The 26,903-nt window shown below is 39.8% G+C and overlaps 1 protein-coding gene across 7 annotated transcripts in view; it reads right to left on the bottom strand.

The window, feature by feature from the left end:
- The window catches only part of LOC104357394 (CREB binding protein), a 99,140-nt gene that overhangs the window by 49,165 nt on the left and 23,072 nt on the right, over positions 1-26,903 (bottom strand). For all 7 annotated transcript variants that reach the window (XM_042798330.1, XM_042798328.1, XM_042798329.1 and 4 more), the window contains 3 exons: positions 13,624-13,800; positions 3,326-3,575; positions 2,649-2,762 (listed from right to left, as the gene is read on the bottom strand). In XM_042798330.1, the coding sequence (XP_042654264.1) occupies positions 2,649-2,762; positions 3,326-3,575; positions 13,624-13,800 (541 nt within the window). The remainder of the gene's footprint in view (positions 1-2,648; positions 2,763-3,325; positions 3,576-13,623; positions 13,801-26,903) is intronic.

Below are 26,903 nucleotides of genomic sequence, written 5' to 3' on the forward strand. Positions count from 1 at the left end.
CAAGCGAGTACTGCACAATGCAATTGCTCACCACCCACTGACCAATGCCCAGCCCATTCCTGGCTAGCGAGCCCGGAGAAGAGAAGATCCCGAAATTGCAACCGCGGAAAAGAGAGCGAGCTTCCCGGCCAACTCTCTCTATATACTGAGCATGACGTTACATGACATGGAATATTCCATTGGTCACTTTGGGTCTGGTGCTCTGGCCGTGCTCCCTCCCTCCTTCTTGTGAACCTGCGCACTAGCAGGCCACGGGGAGTCGGAGAGTCCTTGATTTTTTAGCAACAACTGAAAACAGCAGTGTGTTATCAACATTCTTCTCATACCAAATCCCATACTGAATCCAAAACCCAGCACTATTCTAGCTACTATGAAGAAAAAACAATTAGCTCTTCCAGCCAAAACCAGGACAGATACCTGTAAAGAAACAGCTCCACAGTAATAACCTAAAACCCAGGACTTTTTGCAGCATGCAAATGCCCAAAGAGCAGGAATAAATCGCTACAAAGGGCACATGAACCACTGTGCGTGGGGAGGGTGGAAGCAAGCCACCCTACTGCAATGTTTCAGAAGTGTTGAACTGCAGAACTTTCTAAAAGATCGACACACTTTGAAGGAGCTGTTTGAAAGCCCAGCACAGATACAGCAGGACTCGAAATAACACTGGTAAAACAGGCAGGAGCACAGGAAGTAAGATCCTAGGACTCAAAGTCTTTAACGACCACCACGTGGTCATTCACTCTGTAAGGACAGCAGCCTCACAAAAGTAAAGAGGGTCTCTACACTTCTCATTTCTTTTTCCCTTTCTAAATGTTCTCATCATACTCTGCCACATGCAGACCCGCTCCACCCCACAGTTTAGTAGATGCTACGATTATTTAGTCCTAAGAGATCTGACATTTTCTTCAAGTCTTAAACTAACCCAGCTTAGTTTTCACCTGATCAGGCACAGTGTTTTCAAATGAATGAATTAATGCAAATAATTTCACAAACCTAAGAAGGGGCTTCCTTTATAACATATCTAAACAAGTATTTTTAGTGTTCATCTTTTATTGTCAAACGATCCACAAGGTGTTACATGTATGACTCAGACATAATTGAGAACAAAGAACCTTGCACCTCACCATACTAAGCTGTAAATTTTCATGGTTATTACCATTGGATTATTGATTAATTGAAGAAGGGGATTTCATATTTACCTCCTCCACATGCAACAAGAGAGCCAAACTCTACACTTAGCCATTATAATTGTTACGTTTAAACAATACCCTCTTTGATCCCATAAAATTATTAAGGACTGGTTTTGTTCAAGTGCCTTCTCTCTTGCTATGTTGTACGAATGACATAAAAGCAAATACTGCACAAACTACTTTTTTACAGCAGCTTGTATTGAAAGAAACAATTCTGTTGTGCTAGATGTTGTTAGCACTTTGATAACAACTGTGTAATAGGGATGTTATGCACAAATGGACCATGTCATATTAAAAAGCAAAGCTTTCAACACATTTTTCTAAGGCCAAACATAACTAATGACTTGCAACAAATTACTACTTTCAACACACAAAACTTGTCTTATTTTCATTTTACCAAATTTCTCCTTGGTAAACAAAATCCTCACCTCCATGTAGCTCTGTATTTGTAATTTTTTTCGGTCTTGGAGGAAAAAAACAACCTCCTGAAACCATGATGGCATGCTCAATGGATAATTTGGACAGCTTTACCAGCTACTCTCTCATCTGCCTTAATCTCACCTAACCTAGGAGCTCTCCCCTATCCTCCAAGGTTTATTCATGTTCCTCACTGCAGTCTCAGCCTAAATGGAAATTAGCAGAATGCTTCCAACACAATTCCAATGTACAAGCTCCACTATTTTCCACTTCTTAACCCTTATTTAAATATACTTAGGCATATCATTACTTAGACTTCCAGAACTGCTGCATGTACACTGTAAAATGTTCTACACCTTGGCATCTTTTAAAAGGATTTGATGAGATGCAAACCTACGAACACAAGTTCGTTATATTCTGTTTCAGAGCAAGAAGGAAGCAATGCTCTAGAAATCAACTGCCCCCAAGCATCAGCAACAGCTACGCTATTGTAAGAACCAGGCATGGGCAAAATCACTAATTTGCAGAAATTTAACTAGTCTACACCAGCATTAAATACACATAGTCATTAATATACTCAGATCAGATCTTTTTCTACACTATAGGTGTTTTTATTTGGTTGGGTTTTTTTTAAATTTTTGGTTATTCTTAATCACTAGCATGTTAATTTGTTTCTAGCAGCAAGAAAAATAACGAAGTAGCTTATATCTTTTCAAAAACCCTGCCTACATACAAAACTGCATTATAACTGCAATCCAGTGACCTGTCTCACAATGAAACACCAGTTAGAAGTTGCCACACCTTTTAAAAACAGATATGTGCTTGATCCCAGACCCTCCCTTTCAATTATTGTGTATTTAGGTAATAAAGTGCATTCAGTGATCAGAAAGGAGAATTCACTAACATATTCATCCCTATGCAAGATTATTAAACAGCTATACAGTTTGTTGGGACACTGTTGAAGTTTCTTCCTAGACTGCACATTTGATGAACTTTATGTTGACGGTATCATTCCACTGCGACAGCAGAACAAGTACTTACGTTGTTGATTTCTTTTGTCACTGGCATTTTTCAAAGGCAGGCACACAGGACAGTCGTGCCGAGTACAATTCTTCCAGTGGGAGATGATTTGTCTCGAAGATGCACAATGAGCAACTGTAAAAAGGAAAAGCAATGGAATTACGGTCATTCCTTGATTAACTGATTTTGAATTAATTAATCTAATTTTTTTAGAGCAACTCTATTCTTTCTCCCTTATAAGCAACACTGTATGTATAACTGTTGTGGTTTGAGGACAATACCTAAACACAGCTAAGTCCAACTAAAATTTTTGGAGGCCCACCATTAATGCCATAACAAATGTAGGAAACTTGTACTAAAATCTAAGACAAAGCACATGGTGGATTGGATATATCACGCTCTTTATACAACAGAGTAGATGAGAAAGACGCTTGCAAGACTACAGTGGTGCCATCCTACTTCTAAAGGGCAAATACTGCATTCTGTTTTCTAAACTGTCAACTGCGAAGAGATCAGAAATGGAAACTGGACGAAGGTAATGAAAAAGGGAGCAGCTGTTTAATTAAAGAACCAGTTTTGGCACTCATTTGTGCCAGGCATAGGGATCTTCTTGACAAGAAGAGAAAACACTGCTGACAAATATGCAAGAAACCTCACACGGCTCATTTGCAAGAGTAGCTTCAGCAACGTGCTCTCACCTTGACAGGCCTTCCCAGCTTGACAGTGTGTCATGTGGTTGAGGACGTTTTTCATGGTTCGACAGTGCGGGAGCGCGCAGGCCCGCACCTCTCCATTTGCTTGCTCACGCCTCTGACATTTGTGAGCGTGAAGCAGCAAAACCAACTGCTGCTGGATCAGTTTGCGCTTCTCCGGATCTGCTGTTGGTCCAGTGGCCATTGCCTGCGTCGGTACAATCCCCACTTGCTGGACTTGGGTTTGCATCTGAGACTGAGAGAACAGACAGATTAGCGTCACGTTTGCAAGTGTCAATTCTTACCTTAATCTTGTATAATAATTTGTGTGTCACAAGACTATTTGCCAAGCATTCTGCTATGACTGGCTACACGGATTATTATGCCAGTCTCTGCAGCATTCTCAAACATTTCTATTCTAACCTTGGAACAGCAAAAATGTATTGGCAGGTTCCTCTGTTAAGATATTTACAAACAATAGTTGAAATAACAAGCCATCCAAAAATCTTCTGTTTATCAGACAGATCGTAATTCCAACAGGAATGAGCTCCTACCACATTTGGAGATGGAATTCAAGTCTGTTTAATATTTTATTTTCATATTACAGGTTTTGTATGCTTCAATCCTAGTTTCTCGTCTTCAACAGAAAGGGGAGTCCAATGGGAGAAGATAGTCAAAATTATATAACTGTCTCTATATATTACAGTAAAATGTAGAACTGATTTTCCAAGCCTAAATTAGCCTTTTTTCTCACAAGTGAGTGCTGATATTCCTTTCACAGAGAAAATTTCCAAGGTAAGATGTATACAGTTTCCTCCCAGGGAGGGCCACCTAAATCTGGGTTGCATTATATCTACAAAAGTGAACTAGAGTTAGCTACAGAGCAACACTAGGTTGTACCAGCTTGTAAAATCCACTGGTTTATTTCCAGCACCCATTTTTTATGAACACAATTCTGTACAAGTGTGCATGCCACGCCTGACACAACCTGCATACCCACAGAGGTCTTCAGTCTAAGCGTAACTCATAGCAGTGCAGAAAAGAAATAGCTTCCTTAACAGACCACTTCATCAGCACAAATTTAGAAGCTTTACTACCTTCTTGGACCTTTGAAGGACAACAAACAGAGAAACGCGATTTTCAGAACTGAACACATCTACAACCTCCAACAACTTCACTAGCAGGAGCAGATATGGGACTGCAAAAATGCTTAAATCCCTGTGATTTGCAGCCTGACTTAATCTCACAGACAAACATGAAACTGCCCCACGAATCACTTTGCTTATGCACTGTAACAACAGGTTATCACAGAAAAGCTCACCAAGTTCCAAGCTACCTAAGGAAAATCAGCCATTAAAACCACTTAGAATATAGGAAGAACAGGATTATACTGGGGAGGTAACAGAGGAAATAGTTCAGTGCTGTCTACAGAACTACTGGCCAAAGCCTGCTTACTACATTTAAGGAAAATCACATTTAAGTGACAGAATACAGCATTTGTAGCCCATTCTACTTTTGACCTTTGAGGACTCCCCAGGAAATTCCACAGCCTATGAAACAGAGCAAATAACAGCAAAAGCCCTCATTTTCTTAGGTCAACAAAGGGTTCCCTGGACCAACTTCTCACTACTCCAGCAGCAAGCTTTTTCCTCAGTTTTGACACCTGCACATCACGTTTTAAAGAGCTAGCTTTTCTTCTGGAAAACGAAGCACACAAGATCAAGTAGAAAACACGACTGCTATTTGATGGAGGAGATGAGGATTCTGCCACTGAAGGTGATTACAGTAAGTCTTAAACAAAGAGGAATTTCTGCATCTGTTTGTCTTGAACTTGCAAGAAAAAGAGCAATGAAAGGAAAGAGGGTGAAGGAAACTCATTCACTTATGCTCCCAGTGCATGCAGCTGAAATTAAGTCTTCCATTTCTTCTGTGAACAAATCCACAAAAGCAGACAGGTTTTGCTGAAACAATTCTTGGGTCACAAATAGGAAACAATTAGATCAGCCAATCTGCAGAAAAATACAGAGACCATGCCAAAGAAAATCTTGTTGGAAGCAATGTTTTCACCCTAGTCAAAGAATTGTTTCCCAAGCCAAAGTTCTCCTTTTGTTACTACTCTACCAGTTAACAGACATGACTACAGCTGTACCAGCACAGATGTCCTGACCTGAAAAGACTTCCTGAAGATCAAGTAACAAAAAAGCAGAATCATGGAGCAACAGTGGTTAGAAGAACAAGCAGTCTCAGTCCAGATGACAGTGTCTGCAGGTAGGCACGAATAAAGAACTCCAAATACTGCCTAAGCTCTATCAAGTTATGTTGATCATTATTTCAACATTGTAAAGTCCTAAACCTGAAAATATAATGAATGCTCTTTCCACCACCTATCTCACTTTCAAGACTGCTGACTGTTTGAGGAAGTTGATCTCTTTCCTGTTAGTCTGTCTTTTAAGAACAGTGGTCTGCAGGACCAGTTCAAAACCAGAGATATGCTAGTGCACTGCAGTCACATCAAAGGTGTGTAAAAATCCTCCACCAACCACAAAAATCATTCCACTCCAGAACGAGCAGGAGGCTTCATGTTGCTTCACCTGAATAACTAACAGTTTCCTTGATGAAGTAGGAAATTCGGATACCTCTGTTCCCACAATTAAAGTAAATGCTTCAATGGTCAGATACAGGAGGGGAAAAAAAAAGATAGTTTTGCTTCTCTTGCTCCCTTGCTGAGCTCCACCATAAACAGAACAAACAGATCAGGGGTTGAAAGTCTGCTACAATCCCCAGCAGAGACGGTAGCTTCATTAAGCCGTTTTCTAGAAGCAGAGTAATACAACACTTACAGAAGAGCTATTAATACCATTTAAAACTAAGGAAACTATATATTCATACAGGAAGATAGTTCTACCCCATCCCTATTCCGAAGAGCAAAAACTTCCTGTGCTTCTGGGTGGCAGAGATGCACAACTATCTCATCTTCATGGACTTGGATGGATACAAAGTTCCCTGGCAGTTTTAGTTCACTGAGATGACCAGTAATCCTCTATGTTTTGGCACGTTTATATTCAAAGGCATTCAACATTGTCAAGATCAAACACTAGTTACACTTTCTTATAAAAGTAGGCACCAATTTCAGTAGCACTGGTAATCTTCCAACAGGTAAACAATCTGATTCAAAACTCAAGTATCAGCTTAGTTTCCATATAGCATTATGTTTTAAAATACATTTCCTCTTCCATAATTTCTTTTTACTTCCATGTTCTTTCCTTCTCCCTGATAAGACTGTTACTTTCTAGACTCACTGTATTAGGCCAAATCCCGCATTTAAGCAATGTCTTTCAGTTTTTTAAGACAAGTCTGTAATCAACTGTGGACCCTAGTGAGATAATTAAGAATCCACTGCCACAAAGGATTACTATTTGGATACAGTTGTTTGTTTTATAGACTTTCCCTCACCCTAACCAGAAGGCAGGTGGCATTTGAGGTTTCTCAGTCTGTTGACATCTTGGACTAGAAAAAGGATGTTATTTACTGGGGACAAGAGATTTTTAAAATGTCAGAGAGGTGCATTTACATTAGGGGCACACGCAGTCTATCAATTAACACTTCAAAAAAAAGAACCCGTGCAGCATCTGCAGAGAGCAGGGTTGCATCCCACCTTCACTCATGCATGAGTGGAAACCGTGAAACACACCCAAACCTCTCCAGTTCCCCTTCCATCACAGGCTTGAAGTGTGATCTTCAGGGCCCCTTTCAGAGAAGGAATAGTGGCCATAAAGTGGATATACACATGAACCGCAAATCTCAAAGAACATTTTTATCTGAATTAAATGTTCACAGTGTGATCAACTCTAGTCATGTGTCCTGCACGTTTACATTAAGACTGAAGGAAGTCCTTCCTGCAAACAGGAATTGCAGGACTGTTCCAGTAAGCCTTGAAGCAGCCCTGAACACCCCAGAAAGCACTAGTTCTGTCACCAGCTGCAATGAGAGCTCATGCAGCAGCTATCTGATGGCATCAAGGAAGGAGGCGTTTCTCAGCGCAGTCACTTAATGAACCCAGGCTTTCTGCAGTGGTAGAGCTTCACTGTGAAAGCAACACAGAACCAGTTTATACTTCTTGCAATTCACTCTGATATTCTCGGTGCGGACGGTGGTTTCTCTGGTCCCACCAAGTACTGTGAACAGGCATGGTCTGAACAGCCTGATCCTACGCAGGAAGGATGATCCTTCTGACACCAAGAGTTGAAGGTCTGCTTTGGCTCGAGAAGCCTAGGCACACAAGACCAGGCTGACATGGGTGGAAGCACTACAAGCCTAAGTGCTTGTATTTGCGCTCAATAACCCTACAATGCTGCATTTTCGCATTCAACTAGAAGAAGGAATCATAATCTGAGTCTCTATGGTGGGCAGAAGACTTAAAGGGGAAAAAATGGCTTCCTGAACTGGACACAGCCCCAGAGGGTGGAGAGATCAACTTGAGTGGCAAGAAATTATGTTAGCCTGTTAGTAGCACCAATCTGAGAGCTTGTAATGCAGCTACAAATGAGAAGAAATGGAAGGTGATGCTCTCGGCTCCCGCATACAAAGTCGACATGATGTACGGTCTTAACATGACGAATATGTTCAGAGCCCAAGATTTATTTCAAAGCTTTGACCTTGACACGGCTATAGGCAGAGTCTTCATGTCAAGACTGAAGAGGAGTATTTTCACCTTCCAACTTCCACTCACCACTATGGAATGTAACTTCCACCTCTGAGGCTGGTACTGGGGAGTGAGCCTCACAAGTTCACAGCAACCACAGAAGGCGAGAAGGCTCCTATGGTCATTCCATAGAAGGAACTTGAAGAGTTGGTACTGGAGAGTGCTCCCAATGCACTTGGCTTTTAATCACCAGATGAGTTTTCTTCAAAAAAAAGAAAATGCCTCAATATTATGCAGTTGACTCTGCTGGGAATCAAGGCTGGATCAGTATCTTATGGATACACTTTTGGAGTTTTATCTCCTTGTCTTTATAAGCTTTCTGATTTGAAGGACCAGACAAGAAATACATAATGAAAAAGCGTTTCAAAGCCAAAAAAAGGAACAAGGCTTGATATAGGAATCTGCAGACAGAGTCCAGCTCCCACATACAGGAAATTAAGTGAAAAAAATTTTAAGAAAGCTTTATATAGAATTTACTGGGTGATAAAACAGGCTGAGGAATGATCAACATTAAAAATCCCAATCTGTGGATAAGAGACAAATGTGAAGTTTTATGTGAGGGAAAGTCATGCTGTCAGAAAGCTGGCTATAGAGTACTTCACCTCAACTGCTGGAAGAGAGTAAGAAATTGATATTCTTTACCGCATATATTCATATACGGAGGATGGGAGAGTGGAACGTGAGCCAGAGCGCTGGGGAAAGCACAGATCCTCTTTTTCAGCTCACTTTTGCCAGCCTGACACCATTATTTATGGATAGTGGAAAAATTAAAATGTTCCTCCATTCAAAGCAATAGGCGTTCCCACGATGAACTCCTGCACCATGACAGAACAGAGATCCCTGCTTTGCTCCCAACATAACAACATGGTTTCTCCAGCACCGAACATGATCTGCTAGATTTGTTTCCGGATTATTAAGATCTTCTCCTTTAGAACACCATGGCTAAGCAACATGGACAAGAGCTTTTTCCCAGTTGTTTGCTAGGCTGCTGCCCTACTTCAAATCAGGTGGGATTTTCTTGAGGAAGAGGAGTGAGCATGTGTGGGAAAGAGAGACTTTCAGAGTGCGGGTCAGGGCAGGCACAGGGAAGGTGAGCACAGCAAAGAGCAAGCCCACCAGAGACTGGGAGACTGTTGATGAGAGCGGCAAGCAGACACACAGCATGCCTCTGGGGCAACAGCCACAGACCCTGCCTGCAGTGAAAGAGAAGACTAAGTTTGCTGCAAGGGCGGGGGGGGTGGTGGTGGTGGAAATAAATAAAATCACTGAAAGGTTAAGAAAGCAAGCCTTTCTCACTGTAAGGACACAACAGATTTTTCATAAAGCTTTCTATTTCTGGTCTCTAGAAGAAAATACGAGTTGTCTATTTTAAGTAGCTGCAGTTCTACTCGTTCCAATTAAGCCTGGCCTCCCAGTTTAAAAAGCTTTCTTCCTCTCTCTAGGAGGTCCACAGCAAGGCACACCTAAGACAGACATCCTCATCCCCCAGTCATTGTTTTTGTCTCTTCTGATCAAATTCTGTTAATAAAGAAACCTGAAGGACAAGAAAAGAAACAGAGACAAGGAAGAACGCAGCAGAAAACTCAAGATATAGTTTAGGAAGAGATTGGGGAAAAAAATGCGAGAGATGTGCCGCTCCAATTCTAAGTCAAAGAACCAAGGAGAAATTATTTCCTTTGCCTCCAAAAAGTAATATTCTCTCAACTCCATCTGCTGGTCATAAGGATAACTGTGAAACCAAGCCGGTGTCTGGAAGCCAAACTTCACATATTGCACTCCTATCCCATGCAGAAATACTGGATTTACTGGTATGTCCACAAAGAAACCATCCATTGCCACCGATGGAATATGAAGCACTGCAGATACTACAAAGCTTCACCAAGTTTGATGGAAAAGTCTAACAGGGTTCCCCCCACCGACAGCATATCCTGGAGTCCGGGCACTCCAAAAACAAGAGGCTCCTGCCTTCCACACAGGCTGCCCATCGTGCTGAGTGCCAAAGTGCAGAGCATCGCTCGCTTCCACAGTCCAGAGGTTTTGCATGATCTCACCACACCAGAGCACTGCCAGTCCTGCATCGAACAATTTATGTGACACTGAATCTCAATAGTGTGTCACCAAAACTTCCAACAGTATCAGAAGCAACATCTTTCTTTTGGAAACAAGTAACTCGCTCAAGATTTCAAGCTGCCCATTCTGTAAGGAAAGCCGATTATATTCTGTAATGGTCACACAAAGCAAAAGCTAGTATGTTGTTCGGATCCACAGTTAGGAAAATAGAAACAAACAATCAATCCATCTAGCTGGCAGTGAAAATTAATACCTTAATGCTGACCTTTTAATACCATAAGTTTTGTTACTTCTTTCCTAATTAAAGAAATTAAAACAAATGTGCTTCTCAGGGTCCAGCATAAGGTCATGCTTGGAACAAGGGCTGGAAGATGCTTCTGAGAACCACTTCATCTGGGAGGCGGGCAGGGAAGAGAGAGCGTGTTCTTCTTAGTAGAGTGGTAGCCTGCATTTGGATTTCAAGATATCCACTGCTGCAGCTGAGGTTTACGCTGGCTGCCAGTGTGAGGGTTATTCCTGGCAGTGGGAAAACTCCTGGCTAGTGTTTGGGACAGGGGTGCCACACATAATGATGCTTAGAATAATGTGAGTTAAACACACTAATCTTTTGCTTTCTTTTTGCAGTGTACACATAGGGTTACAGAGAAAGGCAAAAGATTGAAAAGAGTATTTAAAAAATGTCTTGCTTTTCAGGACCAAGGGGTCTTAAGACAATGGCTGAACATTTCTATTTCCTCTTCTCTTATTTAGATAGTGGTAACCAAGGTGTTTAACGTCATGCTGGAATCTGGTTTCCTGCCTCAGACATGCCATGTATAACCAATGTTTTCATTCCCATGGGCTTGTCTCTCACATGGAATAGTCCTTTCAGGGTCCTTGAAGATAAGGATAGTATAGAGGGCTGGGTTAGCAAGATATGTGCTCCCAATAATCTCACAAAAACCCCTGGAGGTCTTTTAAAGAGATGTAGTTGGTCTTTTGCTGGCTGCAGTAAATGGAGTCTGAACTGATCTTCCACAGGTTCATTTCTGACAGATGGTAACATAACGCTGTATACTTTTCCACTTCACTCCTGCCTTCTTCAGGAAACAGGACAGACCATGTCTCCAGCAGACCACATACAAGGCCAAATACATTAAATCAAACTGCCATCTCTAGGGTCCTAAAGCATCACAGGACATACCACATGGTGAAGGGATTGCAGCAAGAAAGCACGGCGTAATAGTTCAAACACTGCAACTGTGCTCTGGGGAGCTACCTCTGTCACAAGCAACTTTTCCCAAGCACCATTTGGGTCATGTTTAGTTGCCCATGTGCGACACAGATAACACTTCCATGAGTTATGGAAGCATGCATCTAATCAACACGAATGGTATTTTACCCTTAGATAATGTCTTAACATATGAAATAAGGAAGAATTTAGAAAGCCAGAGCCTACAGACCTCAAGCTCAGAGTCAGCAGATTCTTCTAGTCTTATTCTCCTTGTGCTTCTCAGCCTCATGTTTAAAACTGGGGCAACACACCTTTAACTCACAGAGGCACTGGGAAAATTAACTAATCCAAAGTATACGCCTGCTCCAGTGATGACTGCCACAGAAAAGACCGTTTGGAAAAGACTGGCTGAGTGAAATAGATTACCACATACAGTCAACAAAGCCCACAGCTACACACTGAGCAGCAAAAATAGAACAAAATGTTGACTATATGCTCTTTCAGAGGGCACCGTTGTACATTGAATAAAGCAACGTCCCTGTGGAAGGGATAGTATATGGCCATGTACGTACTATTACCAAATAATTACACTGCCTTACCCACCGCTGCCAAGTAAAGGTTAAAATTTAACAAGTCTGACATTTCCTTTTTAATTCTTGGCTTTGCAATAAAAATGCTTAAATAGAAACTTCAGTTTTTAAAGATGAAAGTTCCAGCCCCATCAGGGCCACAATCAGACACTAACCACAACATGATCCATAAGCAAAGCTGAGACCTTTTGGCTCAACACTACAGAAGCCTATCGGCTAAAATGGCCATTACTCTCTGTATTGGCTTGAAGGATAAAAAGATCTATTGGACATACAAAGCTTCTGATGCCTGAGAAACAAAGAAAGATGGTTTTGATTGTCCTCTCAGACGATAACTGATATTTTTGACATTTTAAAGGGATGGCAGTTGATGGTACTGGGAAAGTAAGTTTCCTTTACTTTCCTCTGTTTCTTTGACAAGATGGGAAAAAGGAAACAAAGTTTTTTCTTTTACTTCCATTCCCACCACTAGACAAGCCTTTTTTATTCCAGTTGAGTATCTGCCATTACATCCTATACTAGTAAGCAAGCACATTAAGATTTAGGCTTCTCAAAACCTGACATTTAAATAAGCACAAAATTAGTCTTCAGAATCAACCGGTCCCTGAGATGAATACAGCACCGTGGGCAGATTTGCAAGTTCCCTGCAGAATCAGGGCAATAATTCATTTGTTTTACACCTGATTCAAACTTAATGTATTTTAAAACCAAAATTAGAACAGTTACACAGCAAATGGTCTTTTACAAATATTCTGCATGAGTGTGTCATTCTAAACATGGTCTTAATCCCAGTCACCAGCTCCTTTCCATAATCATGAGCAGTAAACGACAGATTATGTTAAACAAAGATTTCACAGTGTAACTAAAGGAAAATTAGGAAGTAGTCCTCTAAAATGAAGAGAAAAGAGGAAGTTTACTGCATCCTGTTCCCTCTCATATATAGCCTGATTAGTGACAGGCAGGTAGCAAACTCACTGATGGAAGGACAAGCATTGCTTGTGCCAAAAAATTGCTGGTTTTCTACTTAAATTAAAAAATAAGCAATTTGCATCTTACGGAAGGTTTTACAAGTTTCTATAGTAACTGCTATCATGTATAAGAATATAAAATGCAACAAGCTGGAGTTTCCATAGAAACAACACAAGTAGTTTGATTAATACGCAGACATACTGAGACAAATGGGAATGTTTAATTTCACTTTATAAAGAAAACTCTAGTAAACAGAATACTATAAACTTGGGCTAGGTATCCTAATAAGAACTATTCTCATAAACTTGTGAGCTGCAAGTCATGCACAGTATAAACTGAGAAGTATGTGGTGTGTTTACCATATTAGATTCAAAGGATATGAAAGGTACTATTTAGTTTCAGGAAGTTGATGATGTATCCAACATCTTCTAATTTACTAACTTAAACCTACAAACAGCACTTACAGAGAAGACATTTTCATCTGGTTTGGAACTAAACGTATCAGACAAAATGAAAGGATGTAATGCAATTCTTGTAAACAACACACTGCGATTGCTCAGCAAGTTAAATTGCCACATTAAAACGTACACAAAAACTTTCTACGTGCACTGCAGTGGTGGCGAGGAACCACGGGGCAACTCTCATGTTCAAATGACCATGGAGGAGTAGTCCAGTAACGTGGCAGAAGCCATATCACCCAAAAATTTAGCATGCACTGTCAAGACATAATGAGTAAGGGAAACGGGCAGGTACAACTCACCATATTTGGCACACTGGTGACGGGGGTACTCTTGATGTCGGCAGGAAAGGGAGACAAACTATTCGCCATGCCTGGCTTGTTTGGTAACTGAGGATTCACTCCTGTAGCTCCCATCTGCTGCCCTCCAGTTTGACTGAAAGGCTGCCCAAAGGGACTAGTGTTACCTGTCATTCCCATCTGGAAAAGAATTAATGAAATTATTATAATTTCCTTGAATATGAAGGGACATTAAAAAAAAAGAAAACATATGTCAAATATCCATCTTTGCATTCACAAAGACCAAATTCCAGTTTAAGTTCCTCAATATTAAATTCTCAATTTCACAACTTTAATAAATTTTAAATTAAATTTTTCATAAATACTTTCTAAATTTACAGCTGTCCATGTCTGAAGTCTTACAATTCAACTTACAAAATCACTGTGCAAATGCAAAGGAGAAAACAAGATTATCCTTCCCAACTTGCACTGACAGAAATTACTACTTCTACCACTGCAAAAACTTCTGAAAACCAAACAAACCTCAAATCCTATAATAGTCTGCGCATTCTGTGCACAAAGCGTGACTTTGTGCATAGACTAGATGGGGAGGGAGGGGAATACATAAAGGCATCTAGCAAATGCTTCTCTACTTATGTTTTGGTACTTGAGGAAAAATGTCTGAACAAAAGGACATCTATCTAAGGCTGACATCCTTGACAAATTACACCCCCAAAACTCCTTAAGAATAGCAAGCAGAAATACAACTCCCCCTGAATAAGTAAAGAGAACACTGTCCATCCAAAGAACCATTTTGCCTGAAGAACAGTCTCCCACGAGAAGTGGTGAAATCTCTATTACTTGAGTCAGTTAATATTACACGGGACAAAAGGTCCTGAAAAGACATTTTAGCAGGAATTTACTTCTTTCAAAGTGGATGACTAAGACTAGGACCTTCCTTCCCCCCTCCAAATAAAGACGAAATAAAAGCTGACAGATCATGTTTGTGCTCCCCCCTACCCCATACTGGGAAAATTTCTAGATTACTTTATCACCTGTCAGAACGTCTTAAATATAAAACCATTCCACTGAGTGAGTCTTTATTTGAAATATTAAATCCTCTTTTCCCCTTCCTTTGACCTCTCCAGCCCTTCCTTACATAACACACTGGTTTTCCATGGTCTGGTCTTTTCACTTCCCTTCTCAGCAGTGATTCGGGAGCACTGTTCCCGTGGCTGGGAGAGGGACAGACCGCACACATCAGCTTATCAGTGTAAAAGCCTCATAATAGGGAATTGCTCAGTGGTTGCTTTTTCATGCTTACAGGAATCAGACTGAATGACCCGTTGATGAAGCACTGGTTAAGAGCACTAAGTTATGTCAGGGCAGAGTCCAATAAACACAATTTGACCATGCCTCGTCCCCTTTGTCAGTGTACTTTGTATACTTGGGTTTCAGACAGCTGGCCCAGTCACATTCAAAGTAGCTTTACATTAGGAAATATTCCCTTAACCTGCATCCTGCAGTGACTATTGGCAGATTCAGGCCTTTTTCCACAGTACAGAATGTTACATCTTTACAGAATCATCTGACTCACTATATACACATTAAAAAAAAAAAAAAAAAAAAGCTGTTACTTGGCACAGTAAGAGGCTATCATGTATGTGCTGTGTTCCAGATTAAGTTGAATAATTCAAATAGCATACAAGACCAAAAAACCCTAATTGCTGAAAAGCATCAAAAGCTTAGTAATAAAGACAGCTTTTAAAGAAAAGTGGTATTAGCTACTATCACATTGCAGAAATCTCAATGATTTCATTTTCTGTATTTCTGTGTTGTGTAGGAATGTATGTTCAAAGAAATTAGGCTTTTTTCAACTATTATTTATTAAAACATGGATTTTGGCAGCTTTTCTCTAAACAATAGCAAAGTATTTATTAAATTTAGCCATTGAACCCACTATTTCAGACAAGGTATAAGAAAGGATCTTCTGCTATCCACAGCTATGTATTATGTATATTAATAGTATGATGGTTTATCAGATTAACAGTGAAGAAAATTTCTGAAATGAAAAGATTCTGAAAAAGTAGTTTATGACTGACTATTTAAACCTTTCAGAGGCCAGAAATAGGCGCATTAGCTGTTGGCTGTTACTCAGTTTCCCCTTGTGTCTAAAACCCCAACTACAAACATCATTTGTCTGCAGAAGGACTTGGCCCTTCTAATTCTCTTTGAACTTCTTTGCAGGTTTGGTGGGTTTTTTAAATGGAATAATACACTGCCCATTCTGACAACCACCGCTATGCTACAACTTCCTACGAGCTCCTACAGCCACGGCGACAGCAGAGTGGTGAGCCCAAACTGGGAGAGAAATGCTGCATATCCGCTCGTATTTCCAGCACTTCCATGGCCCGACAGAGCACGCTCAGCCACAACAGAGCTGCCCAACACGGATGTGCTGAGCTTCAGCAAGGGAACGCTATAAGCCTCTGGCAGAATCTCAAACACAGCCAAATTTTCAAAAAGCAGAAGTAAGGTTTTCTTTAGGCAGTGAGAATACTAAGCAAATTTGACGCCACTTTAAGTTCTTGCTCCAAAAGAAACAGGGAGGTGTTCTTCATGCCATTTCATTGTCAGGAAAATTTTATATATTTTTTTTTTTAATTAAAGGAAAAATGTTTAAAACCAGATTTTTAGGAAAAACATTACAAATATTTTGGTCTCAAAAGACAAAGAACAGAAAATTTCATTTTAAGGTTTTTAAAACTTTAAACCACTAGAACATCCCAAAAGGACCAAGGAGCTGCAATTCTAACAGGTACCACATGGATGGTTTATTATATTTTAGTATTTCCTTTTCAACAGATCTTATTAAACATACCCACAGCTCAGTACAACAACAAAGCAACTTTCCTTGTCTTCCAAACAGAGTGCTTAATATGATGAGGATAATTTTTTCCTTTTCTAGGCGGTCATTAAATAATAGATACTTAATCTAAATTTTAAGAAATGCCTTGCTGTTCTTTGAAATCAAGCTGGAAGCAGAGTAGCTTCCATTTGAAACCTTGCATTTTTTTTAAACCTGCTGCCTGCCACAGGGTATTTCAGTGTCTACAGCTTTGCTTTGGTAAGCAAAAGGAACCTTAGGCTAAAGAGTTACCCCACTCTACAACTTCCAAAAAAAAAAAAAAAAAGACAGATAGTTTGATAACATTGTAAAACATTACACATGCCCTTTAACCTACACTTCATTTTTGTAAATTACTGCCACTGAAACAAAGTGCCAAAGACTTTATTTTTGTTTGAAGTCCAGCTTTTAAAAAAAAAAAAAAAATCTGAAAAGGTGGAAAGACCTATCTTTCTTATGTGGCAATACCTGAAGTAAATACAGAGACAAAAATCAGGAAGGACCATACACAAGGTGAGTTCATTTAAACTCACAGATGTTTGCAATTTTAGGGTTCTTTAAACTCAGTTTTGCCTCAGGAATTAATCTTATTAACAGGACTAGAAGTGCACAACACAATGCCAGGACTGCTCTAATGAACTCTTATCTATTTATAACCATTTTCAACCAAGGCTGGGATCAATGAGGAGTTTTAGTGGCAGAACAACCTGCTGCCAAACAGCATTAAGATCAACAGTGTTTCAGAGCTGTTACTGGTAACCCGAGGAGCAGCTCGGCATTTATTCCAGCAGCAACCACCTCCAGCAACTGCAGTCAGGTAGGGATTCCAGCAAAGCAAACCACTGTCAGCTCCTCACCGGCGGGAAGGCAACAAATAGGAGGTGGGAGAAAAGAAAGAATCAGGCAGATCCCCTGCATATCAAACACTGAAAGATGTCTGAGTGGATAAGGCATTAACTGGCATTTCCTGGTGAATTATCTGAACACTCAGATCAGCTGACCTTCCACAGAACTTTATCTAAACCACTGCTAATTGAAATCCCAGAAAACAACTGGCAAATATAATCAGAAGATTGAGCCTATACGTAGTAAAGATTTTACACTGCTTATTCATTCTGCAAACTGAAATCAGCAGCTCCGAAGCGAGCGAGTCAGAAGGCTCAAACACTGCGGCTCCTGCCTCTGGCCCCAGGTTTTTTCCTATGTGAAATGAGGGGGCAGTTGGGGGAAGGCTGATACTTGGAAGACCTTTGTTTTTATATTTCTGAAACAGAACTCTGATCCCAAATTAGGTAGTTCAGGGGAGGATTACTAGGTAATTACAAGTCATCAAAGATAAATCATCAGGAACATGGGAGTTAGCACCCTAGTAAGAATGGTTGTTTCCATACAGGACTCTGAGCCATAACAGAGACTTGCATTTTGCTTAAACTTTGTTAAATTTACTTTCTGGAACAAAAGCAAAAAGCAGTCCAGTGCGAGTTGTTTCTTCCAGCAAGGAATGGGTACGGATGCGTATCACAGGGCTAGTCTTCGACCTATCAGTGTGGTAGCTGGTGCATTTCCATTACAACAAAAGCAGAAAGGTTCTCTCTGAAAACTTGGGTTATGCTGCAGTTCAGTTCCATTTTGTTCTAAGCTAAAGGATGTTCCCTCCTCTGTTGCTTTCTCTTCTTCTCTCTCAGTTCATTCAACTGTCCATTCATTTTCTTTCTCTACTTGATGCAACCATCATTTTTTGCAGGCCATGTTCACTGCACTCCACCCCAGGTGGCTCCTTTCATCCCACCTCATCCTCTGGTAACTCACATTTTGCACTCTTGTTTCTGTGTTACAATTTTGTGCAACTCTTGCTTTTTTTCCAGGTTCTTTGTGGTCACAACTGCAAAGACTTCTGATGGAATAAAGCAGGCTTGTTCACAAAGCAAGGTGTTTTCTGTGCAGCTGTTTCACCAGTTGCAACAGGGGAGATGCAGGAATGCTATAAACCACCCCAGCACAGGATGGCAACTCAAGGCTAGAAGTGCTGGAAGTAGTAACATGATTAATGTAGGACACCAGCTTAAACACATTATTTCCAGTCTAAAACAGTTCTTCTCAGAAATATGATAATGCTACTCTCCTTTAATGGAAAAGATGCATTTAATTTAATAATTCTGCTATCCCACAAAGACAGCAGATTCTGTTCCCTTTTTTATCGCTATGGCAACTCTCTAAGATACTGGAATCTATTACTGAATGTGGATGGGAAATAGGGTATTTCACTCTACCCTCACAAGCCAAGGAATGTAAAAACTTCCAAGTTGAAAGAAGGAAAACTTAGAACGTTTGTTTAGCTGACTCGGACTACACAAGATCTCGCACTGCAATGTTTTGAGCAGCAGGTGTGGGAGGTACTTTGTTTTGATTTTTAGTTATTTTCAGAACAGAACAGCAATTCAATTTCCTCTAGTTCCTGGACTTTCATAGATATTATAGATCAAGTCTGTGATCAAATCCATATTCTCCATCTGATGGTGCAACTCAGACTTGATATGACAGAAATGAGAAGTTCACCAATCTAATTGAAAAGATACCTTAGAACAGACTGGATCTTCCTACTATGACATTTCTTCTGTTTTTAAAGCTTACTCTTTTCCTCCCTTTTCTATCATTGCTGACATACTACAGTACGTCTTCCTCTACGCCAGCATCAAGGAGCTACTCCTTCCTTGTACAAAAAGCATCCAAGCCAGAAATAAATCGTGTCCTTGCCTCCTACTTTAAGTTTTTATTAACTGTCCCTTCACCTCTACCACTATAGCCAGTTCTTGCATTCAAGCAGTTACTTCATTACCACATGTTCCTCTGAGGCTCCCAGGACATGCAACCAGTACAACATGCTGCAAAATCCATTCACTGTTACAAGCACGTAATTTCTGATTCACAAACCCTTTTTTAGCTTCCCCTCCAATATGCTGTCACAAACCACAGAACTGTATACAGTTTGGTCCTTGCTGCACATTTTCCTTTGAGAAACTCTGCTCTCCTCTGTTGCCCCAACCCACTTCTTGCTCCAGGGTTTCCAAACTTAATGAATACACAGTCTGTCAGGACAGACAGAGCTCACTATCAGTTTTCCTGCAAAAGACAAAGCATTCTCATTTGCAGGCACAGGCCAAGGAGCAGCACCTACCTCTGACAGCACTCCTGGTTTTGTATCTTGCACCACCACCGCCTACATAAAGTTAATGCTACATTTTCTTGTTTTAAATTAGTTGGTCCAGACAGATTAGTCCAGGAAAAAAAAAAAAAAAAACAAAAAAAACAACTGCAAGTTAAATGTTGACTTTCATTCAGTTTTGAAGCACTGACTCTTCTGTATAAAAACAGAAGAAGATTATTCTGGCCAAGTATTTAAAAACAAAATAATGCCACCAGATGTGGACTAGCCTGACAGCAGAAAAAATACTGAAAGGTTGATATGAGCATCAAAGAACTCAAAGCAGCATGGGTTCAGTGGAAAATAAGCCTGGCTGAAGTAATCTGATTATGATCCAAACCTGTAAACTAAAAATAGCTATCATTAATATTCAATCCAGTACCTACTAGATTTTTAACTAGAGAACAGTCCTAGAAAGAAAGAAAGGAAGCTCGACAAGCTTGGCTGGACTTTGAAAGCTGTGAATCTGCAAAGTGCTTGAAACAACAAATCTGAGCTCTCAATATGACAACAGGAGGTATGAAAAGACAACCGGGTAAGTGTAAAGCAATGACATCTTTATGTGTTTGGCTTGATGTGAATGCTATTGCAATGATGATCATGCTGTATTAGTTCTTCATGAACAATACATTAAAATGACAGAATTCAGAGAGGCTTCAAGAACTATTCAAAGGACTAAAAGACATGGCTACAACAGACAGTCTAATTGCAGTCTAATAGTCTAATTTATTTAGCTTACTATTTAATCTTATTAATTTGCTTATCTTATTAAGACAAGGACTGACGTCATCCTAAAGTACCAATTTTGGGAACAGAAAGGTGATAACATATATTTTCTATGTAGCAAAGACATATCAACAGGTAAGATATGAAGACCTACAGCTTCAAAGCAAAAATTAGAAAAAAATATAAGTGACCAAATACCACTGAAATTCTTAAGATTATATTAACCTTTTATCTAAATAGTGTGCACTTCTGCTCATCAACATGAATTAATTCACAAAAGCTGTAAGGCCTACAGAGGTATCACGTCTGACTTTGTATCACTGTCATTTTTATATGCTTAATTCTTTATAAACTGGACCCTAATAATAGGGATCTAGAAGCTCCCTTCTGCTTGTCTAGAAACAACAAAGAAAGGTGAGAAGAAAAAGTTATCTCAGGAAACTAAAATGATCTAAGACCTTGACCAAGCTGCCAAGTCCATTAACCAAACCCAGAGACAAGTATCAAAGTCCAGGAAAGCAGAGGTGCAGAACAGAAGCCAAAAAAACCTGCATCAAAGTACTGTATCTTCCTCTGCACCGCAGAACCCTGTTAGACAGTGGTTAAGTGAGACTTGAGATGATTGCTCTTCTAGTGACATGAGATCATACAGAGTGGACTGCAAAACAGAATTTCATTCATTCACTCAATTCAGCAGCAATTAAGTTGCCTCTTCAGACTGACATTGATTGCAGGATCACAAAACCAGTTATGTTGTTAGTTAGGTACCCTAAGGAAACTGGGCTTAAGCAACAGGGTTGTGACAATCAGTGTCCCATCTCCTTTCCCTTCCTCAAATCAATTTTTCTCTAATCACTTTGGAAATCACTGGTCAATTTGACCCATTTTTGTTAAAGGTCTCACAGATAATTAAGTTCCTAAAACTGCTGAGTAGAGAGATGAACAGCTAGATTATGACACTCAGATTAACATCTCCACGAAGAAAAGGCACAAAGACCTCTGCCATTACCCACTGCGCTTAGCAGCAGCCCGCCTACCCAGGGCTCTGAATGAGCCACCGGTACTGCCAGTTTTGTCCTGTCAGCACCTCAGAAAGATTATCTGAGGACATGGGAGGGAGCTGAAAGCACAACAGGAAATGGTTTAGAAGACCCTTGGGGAGGGGTGCTGTGAAGAACTACAGCCTCTATAGCAGCAGTGTGAGAATACACTGCCAATCTACTGCTTATGCTACTCTCAGATGTGTTTTGGCAATAGAAAAATAGGAAGGTCAGAGCCTTTTTTCCCACTAAACTGTTCCCATACCTCTGAATCTGACAGAATAGTTATAGGAGGAAGACACAACCAGCCTTTTAGTGAGCCACCACTATCTTTACATTATTCTGGTCTATGGTACAAAAGCTAAAATCAATTTACCTGTAAACCCCAGATTAATAATTTAAATTATTTCAACGAAGAAAGCATGCATGTCATAATTAAGGAAAGAAGAGAGAGAGCAGAGGCATCCTAGATATGATCTGTTTTGATAAAAGGCCAGATTTTCACAAACTAACAGTAGGGTTGAAGAGTTGCATACGTGAGAGCTTGTCTGCTCAACAGTATAAACTGCTCTAGTAAGACATATTTGTCACTTACTACTGTTTTCTTCTAAATCCCTTCTATTTGCAAGGAAGGACATTCCCCCTACTTCCTCCTGTTGCATCACTGAAACAACCCAGTGTGAAATAACATGCTAAATGCTGAGGAGACAATCAGTTCTGCCTTTCAAAAGCTACCTATAAACTATGATTCAGTTTTCTGAATGCCTAAGCTGTAACTTTAGGGTTATACCATAATCAATAGCCTCAGGTTGGCAGAGCTACTCTGCATAAATAATCCAACCCTTCTAGAGCCACAGCTACTCAGCATCTCACATGCTTCATCCAAAATCCCCTATTAAATCACTGATGTTAGGGACACTTTTTTCCTCTCTTAAAAGAGCAAGCTGGCACAAAACAGAAATTCTGCACTTCCCACTATGACCCACAGATCCAAGACGTATCCTTTGGGCTCGGCATGAATAGAATGATTGGGTTTACAGATATGGTGTGCTGCTCCTGCACCAAGCTGTCACTGTTGTGAATCACTACAGGACGGGGATGATTCAGAATTTCTGTACTTGCTGCCACCAATCCACGCAATCCCATGCACCCTCTACTCTCCTCTTTTATGGGCCTCACCAAAACCAGTCACTTAATACTCCGTTATCAGACCAAGCCTTCAAACCCTGTGCTGTCAAATTACTATACTTACTTCAAATCTCTTGGCAACTTGCTTAAAAGGCTCAGCATTTTGGCCCCCTTCTCATCCACTGAAATGATTTTGCTACCAAGAAGTGTGTCACCTTGCTTGGCTTAAATAATTTTAACTTTCTTCCATTTGATCTTTCTCATCTTTCTCTCAGGACAAGGAAATCAAGCAGTCAGGTGTCTCAGATGTTCAGTAGTTATCAATTAAATTATAGAAAATACTGTGAATGCTAGAGTAGATCTGCTCTAAGTAATGGAGGAACATCAGAAATTCAGAGTGATAGACAATTCAGCTGCTTTTAATACTGTTAGTAAGCAACAGTGGAAGAGGACAGAACTGCCGTCAAAAGGCTTATTTCTGCTTTCCAGAGTGGTAACTCAACGAGAGACAGAGACCTATGCTTTGCCATCTGCACCGCTTCACCACCGGGTCCAGATGAGTTCAACACGCACAAGTTCAGAGCTGCTACGCTCTGGCATCAACCACCTGGAGTTAATCCCTCCTCAGTCCCTGCACGCTTCTGCCACGATGCTGACCAGCCGCTCTGCTTGCCCGCTCAGTGCAAAAGAGCAGCTTTCCAGGCAGGCACACACCGAGGACTTCGCACTTTGGACTCTTATCTCCCTCTGGTATGAAACGCAAATCTCTAACACGAAGCAAGGTCCACCTCACTGATTAAGGCTCTCGGAGAAGTATAAAAGATAAGTCCATCAGGAATTTATGTTCATTCGTGAAGTGGGAAAGACAGGCTTTCTTTACTATGTTGGCATCATCTTGTATCTGTTTACTGACACAAAAAAAAGTAACTATCCACTAATTACTATTTCATCCTATAGTAACATGTTCCAAAAGAAAGTCACCATGGTGCTTGGAATGTATATGCCAGAGGGACAGATGGAGAAGCAAGGAAAAGATTAATCATTTTATGGCAGAAAGCCAGTGGCGTTACCAAAAAAAAAAAAAAAAAAGTGAATTCAATTTCATTGCAAGAATGGTGACGATCCTATTATCTCAGCTGAGGTGAGAGCTCCTGACCTAAACCAATCTGCAGGCTTGGCAGTTTGACAAAAATACTAATTTACAAATATTCACTTTTAAAGTCAGTGAGTAACATGAATGCCTTTTAGAAAGTATCACTTTAAGAATCAGTTTTGAGAATTAAATCATGATCTGGCTAGCAGCGTCCAGAGGAAGCCTATCGTGCTGAAAGTCTCCACCCTCCTACTTTAAACTAAGTGCTGTAACAACTGCCTATTGCAACAAATTCACAAAGGATTTAGAATGTCTTGTTCTTCAGCAGTAAACTAACTCAAAAATACTCAAATGCCCAGGAATAATTGTAATTTACTTCATCCATTATTACTGGATGAGAGATTTGGTAAAGATAGAAACAAAATTTTTTAAATCCCATTAAGAGGAAGCCAGATATTTTATTATCACTTGTAATAAGATTTGAAATTCTCTTCCAGGCATTTCACAGAGGTCAAAGACAAATCTAAGTATTTCAAGGCACTAAGATCACTTTAAAAACATACAAACACTTCTGCATAATTACTGAAATACAAAAGACAGAATTTCTTGGGGAAAAGATCTTTACAAATGACTGGGTATGTACAGAATAAACCCTTAATACATTTAACTAGAAATTAACCTTTTCAAGGGTAAAAACAAACAAACAAACAAAAAAAACCAAAAAAATAACCCACATATGCCTGCATTGTATATATGCTTAAAGAAAGAAAATGTCTCCAAAATTCTGCACAAGCCTGAGTGCTGATACAATGGAATATACTATAGGAAGAATCAAAGTAATTTCTGCACTGAGCATAATTGTTGCACTTACAAATCAAAAATAAAGCTCAGAAGGCTTACTTTGTGATGAGTGTAACCTCTACAAATAAAAACTTCAAAGCTCTAATGGATAATTAGCCACAATTGATCCTCGTATTCCAATTGCTTCCAGAGTTTTTATGAGCGCCAAACAGAAAATATTACTTTCTTCGGATAAATAAACAAGAACTATTCTTACTGCATAAGAACAGAAAGTTAACCAGAACTGCAAAACTTAAAGCTGTTTCAAAGGTTTGTTTCATCAGGAAAATCTAGTTTGGACACAAACAGTAATTCAGCAGCACTTAAAAAGAGGATTTTGAAAGATTGAAATTCAGTTACAATACACCTCTACCGATACCTGATTGTATATTCACAGGCCAAAGCATCATCGTGCAGTACAACACATTCAGTCACATCAAAACAAAACTTTGTAACACAGGATCTCAACTCAAATGTATCTGTCCTCCACCAATACTTATAGTATTTCATAATCATTAAGCTAAATGCATGTTTCTAAACCAACAAATCTCAACACAAAGTCCGTGCTTCTTCCTTTATTTTCTGTACTGTAGATATTAGCCTTTCAAAATGTACACAGCAGGCTACAAAAGAATTTACAGATGTGTCTGCCAGCATCTCGGCAGTTCGGAAGTTCCTATAGTTGGCTGGAGACAGTCAAGCAAAAGGAGAGCACGTCATACTCCAAAAAATTTAGTATTACAAGGAATGAACTGTTATGGTAAGAAAAAACTGTAGCACTAGTTAAGAGATTCTTTTCCATTTAATCTCCCAGAAACTGGCCAAAGATACATTATCAGGCAGTGTGTGTGATGTGATACAACATTCTACCGAGGTGGGGGAAAGGCAATAGTAGCTCTACAGAATAACAGCAACAGGAAATGTGTCTCAAAAATAGAATGAAAAGAGGTATTCTGTTTCCTCTGTATGCACTCTTCTTGACAGACATGAATCCTAAAGGAAAAGTGGACATGCTGAAGGAAGAGATTGTGCTTCTAAAAGTAATTATTCAAGTTCAATACAGACTGGGATGGGGAAGAAGAAAAATCAAATAGACAGGAAACAAATTTACACAGCAGGTTACATTAAGTACATTAAAAGAAAAAAACATCAATATAGCTTACCCAAAACAACCACTTAGCACAAGTATCATGGCCTGACATTAACAATAACTAAGGAAAAATGTAACTATAAGTAATTTACACTGTTGAAATAATTTGTAAATAACTTTAAAAGCCAAATATGTTTATTTTGACACACCACGCTGACTTTAAGAGCTACCTTGAAATCTCCAGTCTTTCTCCTTAAAGATTTAACAATTCAAGTGAAGCTATCAAGAGACTTCTCAACAGGTTTTTAAACAAGGCAACATCTGATGGTCGTCTTTAAACACATGCTTAAAATTGAACAGTGTGAACAAACTAGGCCCATACACACACACTTCTCACTGAAAGCAGCCTGTACACAGTACTATCCAGAAACGTATTTTAACCCAAGATGCCCAATATCTGACTAAGGAAGCAAACAGCTCATTCCACAAGTGAAATCCCATCTTTCACTCATGATGTTCCAACACTTTTCCACTTCCAGAGTACAAAGACCTCCCATCATAAAGGTAGTTATTTAGTCAACGTGCCGTAAGTTTCAAAGTGTACTTGTTTTTAAAAATGCCCTTAAGAAAAAAAAAAAACAAAAAAAAAACCACACAACAAAACCAGAACACCATACAGATAGGACAGCATTATGCTGCAGTCACTCTGAAAACACAAAACCTTTGTGCCCCAAAGCAGCAGCATCTTGCACACACTGCTAAATTATCTACTTACTACTCTCTTCTAAAGGTGTATTTCATAGATGGGTCCTTTTGGCAAGGATGTTCCTGTGTTTAATGAGCGGAATTTTCATTGTGATTCATTCTAAAACAAAGCCACTACTGAATCCCTCTTATGGCACAGTATGCTTCTTATTTGCCAAACCTAAAGCAGATCCATACATACACATACCAAAGAATATACTATCACTCTGGGGCTTGAGCATCTTCATAACAAGTACTAACATTTCCAGATGCTATTTAGAGGCAGCTTTTGTAGCACCAAGCATTCAAAAAAAAAAAATCATCTGAAGCCCTCAGCCATCCAAATCTCAAAGTATTTCTGGCCTTAAAATTAAAGGCATTGCTTGGATTACGTACAAATGTTTAAAACCAAAACAATAGGCTTAGGATGCCACTTGCCTCTCCAGGCACAGTGATTTCTGGAGTAAATACTCTTTACTGTAGTGGCAAGAAGGAGGGTGGGGAGGAGAAATAAGCATGTGCCATTCAAAGCT

Source organism: Tyto alba, unplaced genomic scaffold, assembly GCF_018691265.1.
Source record: "Tyto alba isolate M040663 unplaced genomic scaffold, T.alba_DEE_v4.0 Super-Scaffold_28, whole genome shotgun sequence".
Classification (NCBI taxonomy): Eukaryota; Metazoa; Chordata; class Aves; order Strigiformes; family Tytonidae; genus Tyto; species Tyto alba.